The sequence below is a fragment of the Triturus cristatus genome, chromosome 7 (genome assembly GCF_964204655.1).
Source record: "Triturus cristatus chromosome 7, aTriCri1.1, whole genome shotgun sequence".
In the NCBI taxonomy this organism is placed as follows: Eukaryota; Metazoa; Chordata; class Amphibia; order Caudata; family Salamandridae; genus Triturus; species Triturus cristatus.
In genome coordinates, this window is record NC_140590.1 from 400,671,414 (window position 1) to 400,687,955 (window position 16,542).

At 48.2% G+C, this 16,542-nt stretch overlaps 1 protein-coding gene across 2 annotated transcripts in view; it reads right to left on the bottom strand.

The window, feature by feature from the left end:
- Positions 1-16,542, bottom strand: part of LIG1 (DNA ligase 1) — a 502,345-nt gene that overhangs the window by 62,369 nt on the left and 423,434 nt on the right. For both annotated transcript variants that reach the window (XM_085616644.1, XM_085616645.1), the window contains exons 23-24: positions 822-974; positions 520-573 (exon numbers count right to left, since the gene is read on the bottom strand). In XM_085616644.1, the coding sequence (XP_085472770.1) occupies positions 520-573; positions 822-974 (207 nt within the window). The remainder of the gene's footprint in view (positions 1-519; positions 574-821; positions 975-16,542) is intronic.

A 16,542-nucleotide genomic window follows, 5' to 3' on the forward strand; every position in this document is an offset into this window, starting at 1 on the left:
TGTCAAATTGGTTGGCGGACAGCTCCTTGAGAATTGCCAAATCTCATGTGAATAACCATAAGCAGGGTTGATATCCATCAATGAAAAGATCATACAAATTTGCCACTGTCCCAACTTTTCACTCAGCAAAACCTTAAGTAAATGCAACAAATAAGGAGCAGTGAAAGGATATAGAAACATTCCAAGGACTTGACAAACCGAAGTCTATGAAAGCTTCCTAGAGCTGGGAGAAAAATACCATTAAATCAGGTTCCACCTCAGATTTAAATGACTGCTACAGTCATACCTGCCTTTCAAAGTTTTCAGCCAGATGGGAAATTTCAGAGGATCAGCACCAAAGGCTATTGGTCAAATGTAAAAATACAATTGATATCATGCATAGGAAAATAGAACACTAGACAAAACACCCACATGAGTTCACCACTGTACAATTATTCTCTACCTACAATGGAAAAAAATGTGTTTTAAACAGAAAACATGCACAATGTAACAAATCAAGTCTTGCATCAGAGGTCCTACCTTCAGGAAGGCATGATGTTTTTCCAGATCATCTTCGGTAAATCCAGTGCCAATCTGTAAAATGCAAAAATTGAGATTGAGCGGAGTTACAAGGGCAGACGGTGGGTGAGAAGCATACAGAAGCGTATAACTTTAACACTTTTTTCTGAGAAGGATAAACTACAACAAAAAATAATTAAAAATGGAACACGTCAAAGTTGAATAATGTACTCTTACCACGTGTCATAAATCAATAAAGAATACTAGTGTGTTCTTACAATGAATAAGAAGATTATTCACATGGAAGGCCTGTGGATGTTTACCTTACAAATAGTTTGGTATTCTTCACTTTCCTCATCATAGGAAGCCAGAAGGAAACCGCCATACATGCCCGTCCGTTTACCCTTACCAAGGTACCCGCCAATGACAACCAAGTCCAATGTGTCTCCAACACCTTCCAGGTAATCTTTCTTTAGCTATTAAGGAATGGAATTAAAACAATCAGTATATATTTCCTTTGAGCCTCTCAAATAGGTTCTTCTGATAAAGACATTAAATGCACTTTATGCCTAAAAGTGGTCAATAAAATGTTAAGAAAAATTGGGTGCAACCCACAAAGACTACACTTTGAGAACACTTAACATATTTGATTAATAGGATAGGTGCAACAATTTTAGAAAACAAAAACATTTTAAGTGTGTGCAATTAGAACATAAGTGAACATGTAAAAAAAACTTGTTCTTTAAAAATCATCATAGCCAGGGGAGTAGGGAGGTTTGCATGTGAATATACAGAAGATACCAACGCTGGAGAAGAAAATAAGTTCTCCAGAATTAATATCTTTCATAGGTTCACATGCTTGAATCATTCCCGGAAGTGGGAGTCCCACGGTACCATAAGAAAGTAGTATGTATTACTATCATAGGCTAGAAGGGCAATTACAAAGTCAGTTTAATAGCCTATCTATGTCCTTTAAAAAAAAAGGATCAAACTTGAACTAGAACCAATCAGGCAACAGTACCCTCTAGAACACGCCCAACAGAGGAGGAGTCCCTCAAATTTTCAAGCCCAAGTGGGAATAAAGAATCCCGAGCTATAAGGGGAGCATCTCGGGGGAGGAGAGTGAGTCGCCTGTGAACCTATGAAAGATTACAGATAAGTAACTTATTTTCTGCACTAGACTACCGTGGTGCAGCTGGAGGGAACGTGCTGTGCTGCCTTGGACCTTGCCCAATACTCCCCTTAAGTTCAGGAGATCGGTCTCGTAAGCCACTGTACTGTACCTGAATGCCGTATTTGTTTTTCCTCCCATAGGATAACATTGTTCCTCCCATAGGATAACATTGTTCCCCCCTATAGGATAACATTGCAGATTCTCAAAAAAACACTTAAGTGTTGACTTTTTAAACACAATAATATTTCTCTTCAAAAATGTACTTGTGTGAGCGTATTCATTCTGGTACTAAAAGATCTATAAGATGTAAGTTATTTTTATAAATTGGTGTGGATCTCCTCATTGAGTTGTGTGCATCATTTATTGACTAATGTGTGTATTGCAGTTGTCTAACACTCATCTCTGATAAGCTCAAGGCTGCTCAACCACACTAACCCCTAGAAGAGCACATTGGGATTGCTAGAGCAAGTTCATGTCTACTAGTAAGGGAATATGTGGACTCTTTGCATGATATAATTCTTTGGTATAACCTATAAAGAGCGAGCAACAATTGTCGATACCATTTCTAAAAGAAAATATGTCTTAGACTCTGAACCTTGCTTGCGGTCTCTTGATGTGCGTTATGCTTTGTGTGGTGTTGCTTTGCCAAGTCCCTTCACAGTGTTTGCTTGTTCTAAGCAGTGCCTTCCTCTTGCACAGACACCTCTAATGCACATCCTATAGAGTTAAGCAGCTTTCTCCTATAAAGTTCATTGCCGGCAGCTCCTCCTGCCAGGCTGGTCAACTTTTCTCCTAATCTATAGATCTTGTAAAGCACACAGCTACCCAAAAGCCTCCCAGTGGTAGAACAGTCATGATTATGGCCAGCTCACCAGCAAAAGAACACTCGTACTGAAACGGACAAAGGGAGTTTGCAGTCTGTGGCAAATGGGAGAGTCCTGGAGTTCAAAGGAACCTACCCGGTGGCTACACATCAGGAAATCTTGGCACAATGACTACATTTCTGCTTCATCCTTATACTCAAGTTACAGTTTTTGCACTTTCCAGGTGTTCAGTTCTGCGACCAGTTCTGGGCAGATCTGCACTTTTGTGATTTTCTACACAGGCTGGTCAAGCTAAAGTCTTTGGGTCAAGTGTGTAAAGGAAGGAAGGAGCGGGCTGGGGTATCTTCTCTCAGTAGCAACCCAAAACAAGACCAACAAGCATTGGCATAGCCAATACGTCTTGCCTTTGGGACCTTATAAGTATTTAGTTATGCAGCACAATATCCTTGGCGCAACATCAACTGCTGCATGGCAAAACACTTATAAGGTCCCAAAGGCGAGACCTATTGGCTATGCCAATGCTGGTTTTGAATGGGACTATTCATTTATGGGTTTAACCACCTTGAGTAACATGATAGAATCATACAGTTTACAGCCTTTGCATGACAGCAGGAAGCACATGATAGAATCGTACAGTGTTTACAGCCGTTGTATGACTGCAGGAAGTACATGTTAGAATCCTGCAGTGTTTACAGCCTTTGTATGACTGCAGGACGCACATGATAGAATCATCCAGTGTTTACAGCTTTCATATGACTTTAGGAAGCACATGATAGAATCATGCAGTGTATACAACCTTTGCATGACTGCAGGAAGCTCATGATAGAATCATACAGTTTACAGCCTTTGCATGACTGCAGGAAGCACATGATAGAATCATGCAGTGTTTACAGCCTTTGCATGACTGCAGGAAGCTCATGATAGAATCATACAGTTTACAGCCTTTGCATGGCTGCAGGACGCACATGATAGAATCATGCAGTGTTTACAGCTTTTATATGACTGCAGGAAGCACATGATAGAATCATGCACTATTTACAACCTGTGCATGGCTGCAGGAAGCTGATGATAGAATCATCCAGTGCAGTGTTTACAGCCTTTATATGAATGCAGAAAGCACATGATAGAATCATGCAGTGCAGTGTTTACAGCCTTTATATAACTGCAGGAAGTGAATGATAGAATCATGCAGTGTTTACAACCTTTGCATGGCTGCAGGAAGCACACGATAGACTCATGCAGTGCTGTGTTTATGACTGCAGGAAGTATGGTAGAATTGTGGATTGCAGTGTTTACAGCCTTTATACGACTGCAGGAAGCACATGATGGAATCATGCCGTGTTTACAATCTTTGCATGGCTGCAGGAAACACGATAGAATCATGCAGTGTTTACAACTTTTGCATGGCTGCAGGAAGCACACAATGGAATCATGCAGTATTTACAGCTCTGCATGAACTTAGGAAACACACAATCGAATCATGCAGTGTTTACAACCTTTGCATGAATGCAGGGTGTACATGCAGTGCTTACAGCCTTTACATGGTTGCAGGAAGCACACAATGGAATCATGCAGTATTTACAGCCTTTGCATGACTGCAGAAAGCACACAATGGAATCATGCAGTGTTTCCAGCCTTTGCATGGATGTAGGAATCACACAATGGAATCATGCATGAATTTAGGATGTACATGCAGTGCTTACAGCCTTTGCATAGCTGCAGGATGCATGTGATAGAATCAGGCAGTGTTTACAGCCTTTGCATGAATGCAGGATGTACATGCAGTGTTTACAACCTTTGCATGAACGCAGGAAGCACACAATGGAATCATGCAGTGTTTATAACCTTTGCATAAATGCAGGATGCACATGATAGAACCATGCAGTGTTTACAACCTTTGCATGAATGCAGAAGTACGTGCCATGTTTACAGACTGTGGCTGCCTGTCACTGGAACATGGCAGAAGTATGCAGTGCTCAAAGAGTTATCTGTGAGTAGGTGAGTTAGAGACACGGCCATCAAGTGTTTACAAATATGTGTTTACTGTGTCCGACTGCAGTGAACCCTTAACAAAAAGGTGGACTGTTTACTGCATGTAACTGAGGACTGGAAACATGATAGAAATATAAACGTGCAGTTTACAGTTAGTGTGTCTGACTGCAGTATGTGTCATAGAGAAGGAATATGCTACTTACCAGTATGCATCTGTTCTTGGCATGTAGAGCTGCAGAGTTGTACACTTAGCATAGATCGCCATCTGGTGTTGGGCCCGGATGTTTGCAGTTTGTTTTTGTTCTTTGGACAGTCTTTGGAAATCACGAGTTTGGTGACTCCTCCTTCGGTCCGTACTGCGCATGGGCTTCGGCTCCATCCTCAGATTGTTTTTCGCCAACAGGGAAATGATGGAGCGTAGTAATAACAGTGAGAAACCCATGTGTGTTATATCTAAATAAGATGTACTGGAACGGATACAGGTAGCCGGGGAGGCGGGTGGTCGTGTACAACTCTGCAGCTCTACATGCCAAGAACAGATGCATACTGGTAAGTAGCATATTCCGTTCGAGGCATATGAGCTGCAGATTGTACACTTAGCATAGATTATATAGCAGTACCCAACCTTAGCGGCGACCACCGGTATCCGTTGCAGTGGTTTGAAAAAGTGTCTTTAGTACAGCCTGGCCCACCCTAGCTTGCTGCTTGGAATGCACATCTACACAGTAATGTTTTGTGAAGGTGTGCGGTGTTGACCATGTGGCTGCTTTGCAGATGTCATCTAAGGGTATGTTCCCTAGAAAAGCCATCGAAGCCCCTAACTTTCTTGTAGAGTGGGCTTTAGGCGGAACAGATAATGTTCTTTTTGCCTTTTGATAGCAAATTTGTATGCACTTTACAATCCACCTAGCTATCCCTGATTTAGAGATGGGGTTGCCTTTATGTGGTGGAGAGAAGGAAACGAACAATTGTTTAGTCTTCCTGAAGGGTTGCGTTCTTTGTATGTAGTACAGCAAAGCCCTTTTAATATCGAGTGTGTGTAAGGCCCTCTCTGCAACAGATTGAGGTTGCGAGAAGAAAACAGGTAATTCCACCGATTGATTGAGATGGAAGGGGGAAATGACCTTGGGCAGAAACTTCGGATTTGTGCGAAGTATGACCTTGCTGTGATGTATTTGTAGGAAGGGTTCCTGTATAGTGAACGCTTGTATTTCACCAACCCTTCTAAGGGAAGTGATAGCTACGAGAAAAGCTGTTTTCCAGGTGAGAAACTGTAGCTCGCATTTATGCATTGGTTCGAAGGGCGGACCCATTAGCCATGTAAGAACTAAATTTAGATTCCATACAGGGGAAGGTGGTGCCCTGGGAGGAATTACTTGTTTAAGGCCTTCCATAAAGGCTTTAATAGCGGGCACTCTGAACAGTGATAAATGCTGTCTGTTTTGTAGATAAGCAGCGATCGCTGCTAGGTGTAGGCGTATGGATGAATATGCCAGGTTACACCTGTGAAGATGGAGCAGATAGCATATGATGTGCTGTATGGATGCATCTAAAGGGTTGATTGTATTGTTACGGCAGTAAATTACAAATCTTTTCCACTTTGCGGCATAGCATGCTCTAGTGGTAGGACGTCTGGCTTCCATGATGTTCATGCAATCAGGGGGAAGGTTAAGGTATCCAAATTCTAAGATTTCAGGAGCCAGATCGCAAGGTTGAGCTGAGCTGGGTCCGGGTGCCTGATTTCTCCATGGTTCTGGGTTAGTAGGCATGGGGATAGGTGCAGTTTTTGATGTGGTACCACTGATAGTTGTAGTAGTGTGGTGTACCACGGCTGCCTGGCCCACGTCGGAGCTACTAGAATGAGTGTGAGGGAGTGTTGTTGTAGCTTCCTTACCACTAATGGAATTAGTGGGAGAGGTGGAAAGGCGTATGCAAATCTGCCTGACCAGTTCATCCATATCGCATTGCCCTTGGACAATGGGTGTGGGTATCTGGCGGCGAAGCTTGGGCATTTTTTGTTTTCGTGGGTGGCGAAGAGGTCTATCTGAGGATGCCCCCACTGTTGGAAGAATGGGTGAAGAACTTGTGGATGCAGTTCCCATTCGTGTAGTTGTTGCGTTTGTCTGCTGAGCAGATCTGCCATGGTGTTTTGTACGCCTGGAACGTTCTGTGCCAGGGGAAAGATGTTTTGGGGAATTGCCCATCTCCATATGCTCTGGGCTAAGCGGGAGAGCTGGGGAGAGTGTGTCCCACCCTGTTTTTGGATATAATACATTGCAGTCATGTTGTCTGTGCGAATGAGGACTGCTTTGCCCGAAATCTGTTTTTGGAAGGATTTTAGGGCTAGAAAGATCGCCAAGAGCTCCAGATGGTTGATGTGGAGCGATTTTTGCTGTGGCGTCCATAGACCTTGCATTGTGAGGTGTAGGAGGTGCGCTCCCCAGCCGGAGAGCGATGCGTCCGCTGTTAGAATCACCTGAGGAACCGGGTCCAGGAACGGCCGCCCTTTGGAAAGGTTTGTGGTGTTCCACCACTGCAGAGATTGATGTGTGCGGCCGTCCACCAACACCAGATCCGTTAGCTGACCCTGGGCCTGGTTCCACTGTTGTGCTAGGCACTCTTGAAGTGGACGCATGTGGAGTCTTGCATGGGGCACTATGAAAATGCAAGACGCCATCATTCCTATGAGCTTCATAAACACTCTTGCTGGAAGAGAGTGTTGAGGAAGGAATGTTTTGCGTAAGGCTTGAATGCTTGTGATTCTGGCTGAGTTTGGATAGGCAATACCCTTGGAGGTGTCTATAGTGGCCCCGAGATATTGCTTTGTGTGAGATGGTATAAGGTGGGACTTTTGGTAGTTCACTGTGAAGCCTAGCTGGTGGAGCAGTTGGATGATGCTGTTTGTATGTTGCACACATTGGTGGTAGGACGCGGCTTTTATCAGCCAGTCGTCTAAGTAAGGGAAGACGTGAATATGTTGACGTCTGAGGTGTGCTGCCACTACCGCTAGGCATTTGGTAAACACCCGTGGTGCGGTGGTAACCCCGAAGGGGAGAACCGTGAATTGGTAATGCTGCCCGTCCACCACGAACCTGAGGTACTTCCTGTGAGAGGGGTGTATTGGAATGTGAAAGTATGCGTCTTTCAGATCTAAGGTAGTGAGAAAGTCTCCCTGGCAGAGGAGCGGGAGGACTTGTTGTAGGGTGACCATGTGGAAATGGTCTGAATGTATGTAGGCATTTAGAGGCCGGAGGTCCCCGTCTTTCTTTGGTATTAAGAAATATAGGGAGTAGACCCCTAGATTTTGCTGATTGACGGGGACCTGCTCTATAGCGTGTTTTTGGAGGAGGGAGAGTACCTCCTGCTTGAGCAGTGTGGAATGTTCTTGAGACATTGGACGGTGCCTTGGTGGGATATTGGGTGGGGTAGCTCGAGACAGTACCCTGACCGAATGATTTGGGTCACCCATTTGTCCGATGTTATGGACTCCCATGCGTGGATAAAGTTTTGTAGTCTGCCCCCGACCGGAGTGGGATGGTCTGGGGGGAGCGAAGGGAAGTCATTGTGCGGGTGGGGTAGCAGAACGGGTGGTGTTAGTTTTGCCCCTGCCCTTATTGTTGTTGCCTCTGTAACCACCCCTTTGGTTGCCCTTTGAAAAGGTATTTTGAGGAGGGGACTTGTAAGAGGTAGAGGCGCTATTGGTGGAGAAGCCTCTGCCTGTGCCACGAAAGGATGAGCGTCAAAAGGAACGTTTAGAGGCTTGTGTTTGGAGTGCCCCCATAGACTTTGCTGTGTCTGTGTCCTTTTTCATCTTTTCCAACGCTTCGTCTACCTTTGGCCCAAAGAGAGTTTGTTGGTCAAAAGGGTGATTGAGTATGGACGCCTGGACTTCAGGCTTGAACCCTGAGATCCTGAGCCAGGCATGGCGACGAAGCAGGACACTGGTATTTATGGCTCTAGATCCTGTGTCGGCTGCATCGAGGGCACACTTAATGGAGGTGTTTGTAATTAGTTTACCCTCCTGTATCAGGTCATGAGCCTTGCGCTTGTGTTTTTCGGGAAGGTGCTGCATAAGAGCCTCAAGTTCTTCGTAGTGTGCTCTGTCATAGCGCGCAAGTAGCGCTTGTGTATTTGCAATGCGCCACATGTTTGCAGCTTGGGAGGCGGTGCGTTTGCCAGACGCGTCTAGAAGTTTGGATTCCTTGTCTGGCGGTGGGGCTTCTCCTGAGGACAGGGAGTTAGCCCGCTTTCTAGCTGTGGAGACAACTAGGGAATCTAAGGGAGCAGGGCCCTTAATATATGCAGGGTCTGTGGGTGCCGCCTTGTACTTTTTCTCTATTCTAGGGTTCAGTACCCTGGCCCTGACAGGGTCTTTGAACACCTCTTCAGCATGCTTGGTGACACCCTTAAGCATGGGCAAAATAGACGTGGATTTGTCCTGAATGTCAAATGTGTCCAGTAGGAAGTCCTCTTCCACTGGTTCGCTGTGCATGTCCACCCCATGGTAGTGTGCTGCTCTCTGCACTAAGTGATGAAACCCTAAGGAGTCCTCCGGAGGAGACAGCCTGGATGGGTATAGGTCGTCCTGAGGCATATCAGGTATGTCAGGGTTGTGGTAGTCTTCCCATGGGTCTGGGGTCCCCGGTGGAGTGGGGTCCATTGGGGCGTCCGCTGGGTCATAATGTGGGTCCCCGAAGTCCGGATCTGGGGTCGGGGAGTGATAAGGTAAGGGTGGCGGAGACCTGGGAGGGGGTGGAGGAGGTGGAGGAGGCAGAGGAGGAGGTAGTGGGGAGGGCACTCTGAGGGGAGAAGTGGCAGAGTCCTTCCGTTTGGGTGGTGGAGGAGGAGCCGGAGTGTCAAGGCGTCTTTTCTTGATAATTAAAGTCAATAGCCCAGTCTTTGGATCTTTAGATAGAGTCTTTTGCACAGGGTCTGGTGTGAACAGAGCCAGTGGCGCCGAATCGTCCGCTGGTGCCGATGGTTTCGGAGCCGAGGGCTTCGATGGTTTCTGTGCGCCATGCTTTTTTGGAGCCTCCGGTTTTTTCGGCGTCGAAGGAGTTTTCGGCGCCGGAGCGTCGGTGCCGACAGATTTGTGTTTATGTTTGGTCAGCACCGAGAGTCCAGGCTTCGGCACCAGTGGCTTCGGAGTCGAGCTGGGTATCCCTTTCTTCGGTGCCGAATGGTGTTTTTCGGCACCAGGCGTCGGCTGGCTCGAGCCAGAGCTGCCGTGAGACTTCTGAGGCTTCAACACCGGGCCCGAAGGTGGGGTGATAGAAGCTGTGTGCTTGGTTTTGCCCAGGCCTGCAGGCGAGGGTGTAACCTGAGTCTCTTTGGTTTTGGGCGCTGGGGTACAGCACTCACGACCCGCTGCGCCGGTGTGATGTCCTCCACGTCGGAGTCGTCGGCCTCGGAAGCGCTGACAACGTCGTCCTCCTGCTGGGTGTGTAGTTGCCCCGAAGCTTCGGCGTCTCCGAAGATGTCCGGTGGAGCCGCGGTCGAGGAGTGCGCCATGGTGCGTCGAGCTCTTCGATCCCGGATGGTCTTTTTTGATCGAAAAGACTTACAGGCGGGGCAGTCTCTGGCCTCGTGTTCTGGAGAGAGGCAAAGGTTACACACCTGATGGAGGTCGGTGTGGGGAAATTTAGACCCACATTTTGGGCACTTTTTGAACGGAGTCCTTTCCATCGGCCGGGACAGGAGTCGAGGAAGGCCCGAAGGCCGGTGCCGATGTACGGGATAGAGAAAAGTGCCGCTTCGAGAGATGAAGATGATGATGAAGAAACTCGAAGAAACGAGGATTTTCCGTCGAGGCTGGAACCGTAGAAGTTCGAAGCCGGAGCACGAAGTATCACATCCGAGCCCGATGGCGGAAAAAAACTATCTGAGGATGGAGCCGAAGCCCATGCGCAGTACGGACCGAAGGAGGAGTCACCAAACTTGTGACTTCCAAAGACTGTCCAAAGAACAAAAACAAACTGCAAACATCCGGGCCCAACACCAGATGGCGATCTATGCTAAGTGTACAATCTGCAGCTCATATGCCTCGAACGTGCAGTTTACTGACATTGTCTGACCGCATTGAGTCTGTCTGATTTTAGTCTCCCCATAATACAAATGTGCATTGTTTACTGCGCGTCGGACTGTAGTAAACATCACAGAGGAGTGCAGTGATTTGAGTCCGTGTCTGACTGCAGAGAACACGTTATCAATGCGCAGAATGCTGCGCGCCTCACTGCAGTAAACACATTCGAAATGGGCAGTGTTCACTGTTTTGACCTGAGTGATAAAACCTGATCAGCACACAGTGGAAAAAGGCGGTATCAGCAGTCTGTGTCTGACTGCAACAAGCAATCAAGTAATCGAACCATGCAGGGTTAGCATCCTCTGTGCTTGCAAGAGGCACAGGAGACCTGCTTAGTGTTTACAGACTGTCTGTCTGTCTTAAGCACTTGAATTGTTAGTTTGTGGCAATAAACATAGGCTAATAATTCGCAGTGTTTACAGAAAGAGAGCGACTGCAGTTAAGATAAGATAGAAATATGCAGCGTTTGAGGTGAGGCTGGCTACCGAGAGGAAACTGAATGCTTCGATGTGTGCCTATGTGTCGGGTGAGGTAATTACCTGATACACTCACAGTGTTTACAGGCTGTGACTGGTTGTAGGAAGCACATGAATCACACTCACAGTGCTTAGAGGCTGCCTGGCTGTGATAAGCACATGATACTCACACACATTGTTTACAGTTTTACTCTGTGGCTGCAGTACACAGCACAGTGTAAGGATGGTGGGAGACTGTAATAAGCAAAGAGGATTGTAATGATTCCCAGTGATGCACATGTTGTCACGGACGCACCCAGTGCAGGGTGCGCTCTCCGTCTGTGGCTCCAGTGCCCTCCGTCCCTCTGTCGTGTGATGTGTTTAAGAGCATGTCACACGGTCTCCGTCAGATACAGTTCTCTGAAGCACCGGGCTCTTGAGTACCTCCAGCCACGGAGTCTGGCTCCCTTCCTAGGTCCGCGAGTACGGACCCTCTGCTCTCCCGCGAGGCTCTGTGGTGTCACTGACAAGACTCAGGCACGAGGTGTGCTGTGCTGCTGTGTGACAACACACCGGCTCCCGATCTGTCTGCTCCCTCTCCTGCACTGGCTCAGCCCGCCCCCCCCCCCCGAGGCACGGGGGGGGGGGGGGGGGGGGGAGGGGGGGGGGGGAGGGGGGGGAGGGGAGGTGGCTTGCGCGATTCCCATGCATGAGCGTGCAGCAAGGCGCGATAATTGATAACATATGGCGCTGTCGCTCACTCCCGCAAGGGAATCGCCAAATGTGCACGTTTTGCAATTGAAAGCAATGCAACACGTGCACGTTTTTGGACAAAAAAGGGGACCGATGGCTAAAGGTATTTTTCCTATGCAGCGCATGCGCGCTGCGTAGGCGAGATCTAAAAATCCAGGTGGGGCTGTTCCACTTTACTACCTGTTTAACCTGTTAAGTTAGCCTCTCCCAGAGAATAATGGGACAGGAACAGGCAGAGGAAACTAAAAGAAACGCTCTGCCTCCTTTCTTAATTTTTGCATCACTTCACTGCCACGCTCACTAAAAGTTCCCTGAAATGTTCTTTGGGGGGTTTATTAGGGATCGGAAAGCCTGGCAACATACATGTGCTGTCTGGGCTTTTCCTTTAAGCCTTGATGTCATGTATTGGCACCCAATACAAAAATGAACCGATTGTGGCTGTAGTCACATGCACTCACTTGCTCTTCATCCACAAGCATCCATTACATTAAAGCAATGCGCATGCATGCAATATATATATACACCTGAAGCACACCTATGTGCAACTTCCATACAGATGGGCAAAGAACTGTTACAGGGGACAGACAGAATACAAGGAAGGCCGGTACAGGCCTGCCTTGCCTACAATATATTGGCTGCCAATACTGCCAGTCCCATAAAGCCTGTGGAAATAAAAGCAGTCACTCCAAGAAAGGGAGGAGCACTTAGTGTGTCCTTCCGACCCATAAGTTCCACTCTGGGTTTCAATATGCTGCGCCAAGGCCCCAGTGCACTTGCATGATTGAAATGTGGGCTGAGGGGGAAGTCAAAAAAGAACATGCTCTGGGAACATTAAGTCAGGGTGCACACTCTAGAGCAAGCAGGGGACCTTTCCTTGTATCAACAACTGTGTGTGACTAAATCTGAGATCATGAGGCAGCAAGTGTCAGAAAGAGGAAGACTGGACAGAGAAGGCCTACCTAATCTATTTATTAATGCGACGCGAGGGATGGAAAAGAGCTGGTGGTTTTGAGTTAGGGTCTTGGCAGGATAGTACAAAGAGATCTTCTTCTCCAGGTAACCAGGGCCAACCTTTTGATGCATGTTGCACCTTATGACATATTGAAGTACAAAGAGTTGCACACACAAACCTATTAACGATGATCATAATTCACTGGAATATAAAAACTTGGACCATTGAAGTGTGGATTGAATCAGACTAGATGCACTTGTGATAAATAGTAGACTAATAGGAGAAGTACAATTAAAACTAAGATATTCAACCAAGACATTGACGCTAATTTGTTGCAATGAGCCCACAACTGCTTTTTAAACCATAAAACATAAAAGGAATATGCTACTTGTGAGAAGTTGGCCTGATATGTAGTGCTCACTATTCTAGTGATCACTGTGTATCATTCCAAACGACCCTTATTGATGATTGGTTGTAAGTCAACCTTTTAGACCAGCTATCCTAGTAGCGTGGATACGAGCAGTCTTAGGCTAAACTCTAGAGGGCGTGTTAAGCCAGCTGTTTACCATCACATATACCCCTTGAACACCAAGTGAAAGGACACCACACAAGTTGTTATGAAAATAAAAGGGTATTTATTTATAACAAGACTACCCTGGCTCTTTATGAGTCAGGGAGCTACGCACACTACAAAACTCTTAGAAAAATACTTCAGTTGCACAAGTTACACAAATGCCCGAGGGGCGCGAGAAACCATCTACACTAACAGTGAAATGCGAATGGTTAGAGTCTGGAGGTACTGATTCCGGAGGGTTCCGATCAGTGGGACTAAACGAAAAAGGAACTGGACACTTGTAGAGCGAACCTGCGATGGAGCACCGAGATGCTCGATTTACCTAGCCCGGAGGCTGCGGCTGCGTGAAGTTCGTCAAGATGTCGGGAGTCCTCGTGTAGTCTCAGGAGCCTGAAAGAAGAAGTTGCTGGCAGGCGACCAGTGACGATGTTCAGGGCGATCCAAGCCTGGATCGGTGATGAAGGAAAACCTGAAAGCAGAGGGGACTCAGTTCTCAACCGCTAGCCAGCGATCGTGTGGGTACCAGGAGGGTACCGGCTGAAGTCACCTCGACCAGGTGAGTGGGTGACGTCGGACTCGGCTGTTCCTCGGACCAGGAGGCGCGGCGGCGACCAGGATGGAGGGCGAGCTGTCCCACGAAGGTGTCTGCTGTCGATGATGCTGGGCCCAGGAAGGGGCAGCGGATCTTGGCAGTGGCCACCCAAGCGGGGGAGTCAAGATGGCGTCGGGAGTGGACCAGGAGGGTCCGGGGTACTCCTCTGTTGAAGGGGAGCAAGTGCCAGTCTGGAGCAACCGGACTAGTGATGAAAAATAATCTTGGAGCGTCGTGAAGAGGGCCACAAGCCGGACGGCAAGTGGTCGGACAACGCGGTGAACAGCAAGGAGCGGAAGGGCCCCCCACGCAGATCTCGCGGATGCTGGGGAGACAGACTTCGATGCTGGAGCTGCTCAGGGTTTAGGGCTTCTCAAACCCTAGGTGCACTCACTCGAGGGTCCCTCGGTGGGCGTGCTAGATAAGCGTCGTGCAGGTTCTGAAGATAGCCGGTCCCGCAGGTCTCGTCACACCTACGGCTCTCAGCTGGGCTGATGAGGGAGGTAAAAGGTCAGAGATGGCAGGGAACTCGGGTCTCGTCGAGCTGGGCAGTCTTGATCCGTAGGAGAGACTTACAGCAAACCGCAAGCGCTTAGTTGGTGCCTGCTGGAGCAGGGTGGCTACTCCTTAGCCACAAGGGAGAGTCTTCAGAAATAGTCAAGAGTTCCTTTCGTGGAAAGTGGTTCGTGATTCGGAGGTATCCGATTATCTGATTATCCAATTTGGGAAGGGGACTCGCTCCTACCTTTATTCTAAGAAAAAGGGGTTGGCCCGTGACTAGGTTCTACCTATGGGTGGAGCCAGGAGGGGGGTGGTTACACCCCTATCCTTTGTCCGGCTTCGCGCCAGCTCAGGGGCTGGTGTGCCCCCGAAACTGGTTTGAGCCGGGCTATGCACAGTGAGCACCGGGGTGCCACTGGCAATCACCTTCCTTTCAGCCCTGCCTACCTGGGATACACAACCCTGTCTGGGACGGTGCTAACACCGCCCTCGACAGGAAACCCTTTGTCCAAACTCCCTTCGCTGGAAGGTCCCCCAGCAGCAGGAGGTCAGACTTGTGTCTGGTGGCAGCATCCATTTTGTGATGCTGAGGCTTGAGTCAACTTTAACCGGGGTTCAGGGTTACTTCCATGTCGTGCCCCTCTAGAAGGGGGGAATGCTAACCCCGTCGCCAGAACTAGCGAGGGGTTCGTATTCCAATTCGTATGACACCTCACGCGACATGTGTAGGTGATGCGATGCCAAAGTTAGCAAATAGTTGGCCCGCGTCACCATGGAACGGCTATTAGGACTTGGTTCCGCAAGCCGTCGACGGGCTCGGCTCGCGCCAGAGCACCATCCCACATGACTCCCCGCACTCTGCCTTCAGGATTGATAAGGCCTGCCATAGGAGTGACTGATAGGAATCCATGTGTCCATTTTAGGGTTAGGTGTAGGAATACTACACCTACAGCAACGGGTGATTACACCACGTGGCCCCAGCTGTCGTGCAGCCAGTTGTGTCAGATTTGGGCGGCCATTCCAGGAGTGGCATAATACATGCTGCAGCCCCTGGTAGGCCCTGGGTACACCGATGCCCTGGATACCTGTGGTATGCTGAGACAGGGACTGACAAGGCGGCCCAGTTCCAATTAGTGGATGCACCTAACGTACATGTGTGTTAATTTCGAGAGAGAACAGCTAGGCTGTGGGTCTGATTGGCAGGCCCACAGCCGGAGAAAGTCGTAAACCAATGAAGCAAAAGCAAAAAATCTGGGTGATCATAGGATTGCAGACCCTACTCTCCTACATGACCCCCCCCCCAAACTTTGGGACAATAAGCTAACCTTGACCAGGTGAGTCTTCTTGCTCTAAGTGGAAATACCTGGAGAGCCCATCTGCATTGCCATGATCAGTGCCAGGTCTATGCTCCACTGTGAAGTCCATCCCCTGTAGGGAAATGGACCACCTAAGTAGTTTGGGGTTTTCACCCTTCATTTGATTTAGCCACAAGAGGGGCTTATGGTCGGTCTGAATCTTGAAGTGAGTGCCAAACAAGTATGGCCTCAACTTCTTCAGGGCCCAAACCACAGCAAAGGCCTCCCTCTCAATAGCTGACCAATTCTTCTCTCTGGGGGTCAGCCTCCTGCTAATAAAAGCTATGGGCTGGTCATGACCATCAAAATTCAGTTGTGATAGAACAGCTCCCACACCCAGCTCCGAAGCGTCTGTTTGGACAATGAATGGTTTGGAGTAGTCTGGACTCTTTAGGATAGGTGCTGTGCACATGGCCTGCTTTAGGTCATCGAATGCCTTCTGACAGCTTGCTGTCCACTGAACTTTTTTTGGCATCTTTTTACTTGTCAGGTCGTTTAGCGGGGTCACAATGGATCCATAATTTCTGACAAATTTCCGGTAATAACCAGTCAGGCCCAAGAAAGCTCGAACCTGAGTCTGGGTGGTTGGAGGAGCCCAGTCCTGTATGGCCTGTATTTTGCTCTCCAACGGTTGAACCTGACCCCCTCCTACAAGGTGGCCCAGGTATACAACCTGTGTCTGCCCTATCTGGCACTTGGTGGCCTTGATAGTGAGGCCTGCCTTCTGCAGGGCCTCTAACACTTTCCTCAGGTGGACCAGGTGATCCTCCCAGGTGGAGCTAAAGACAGC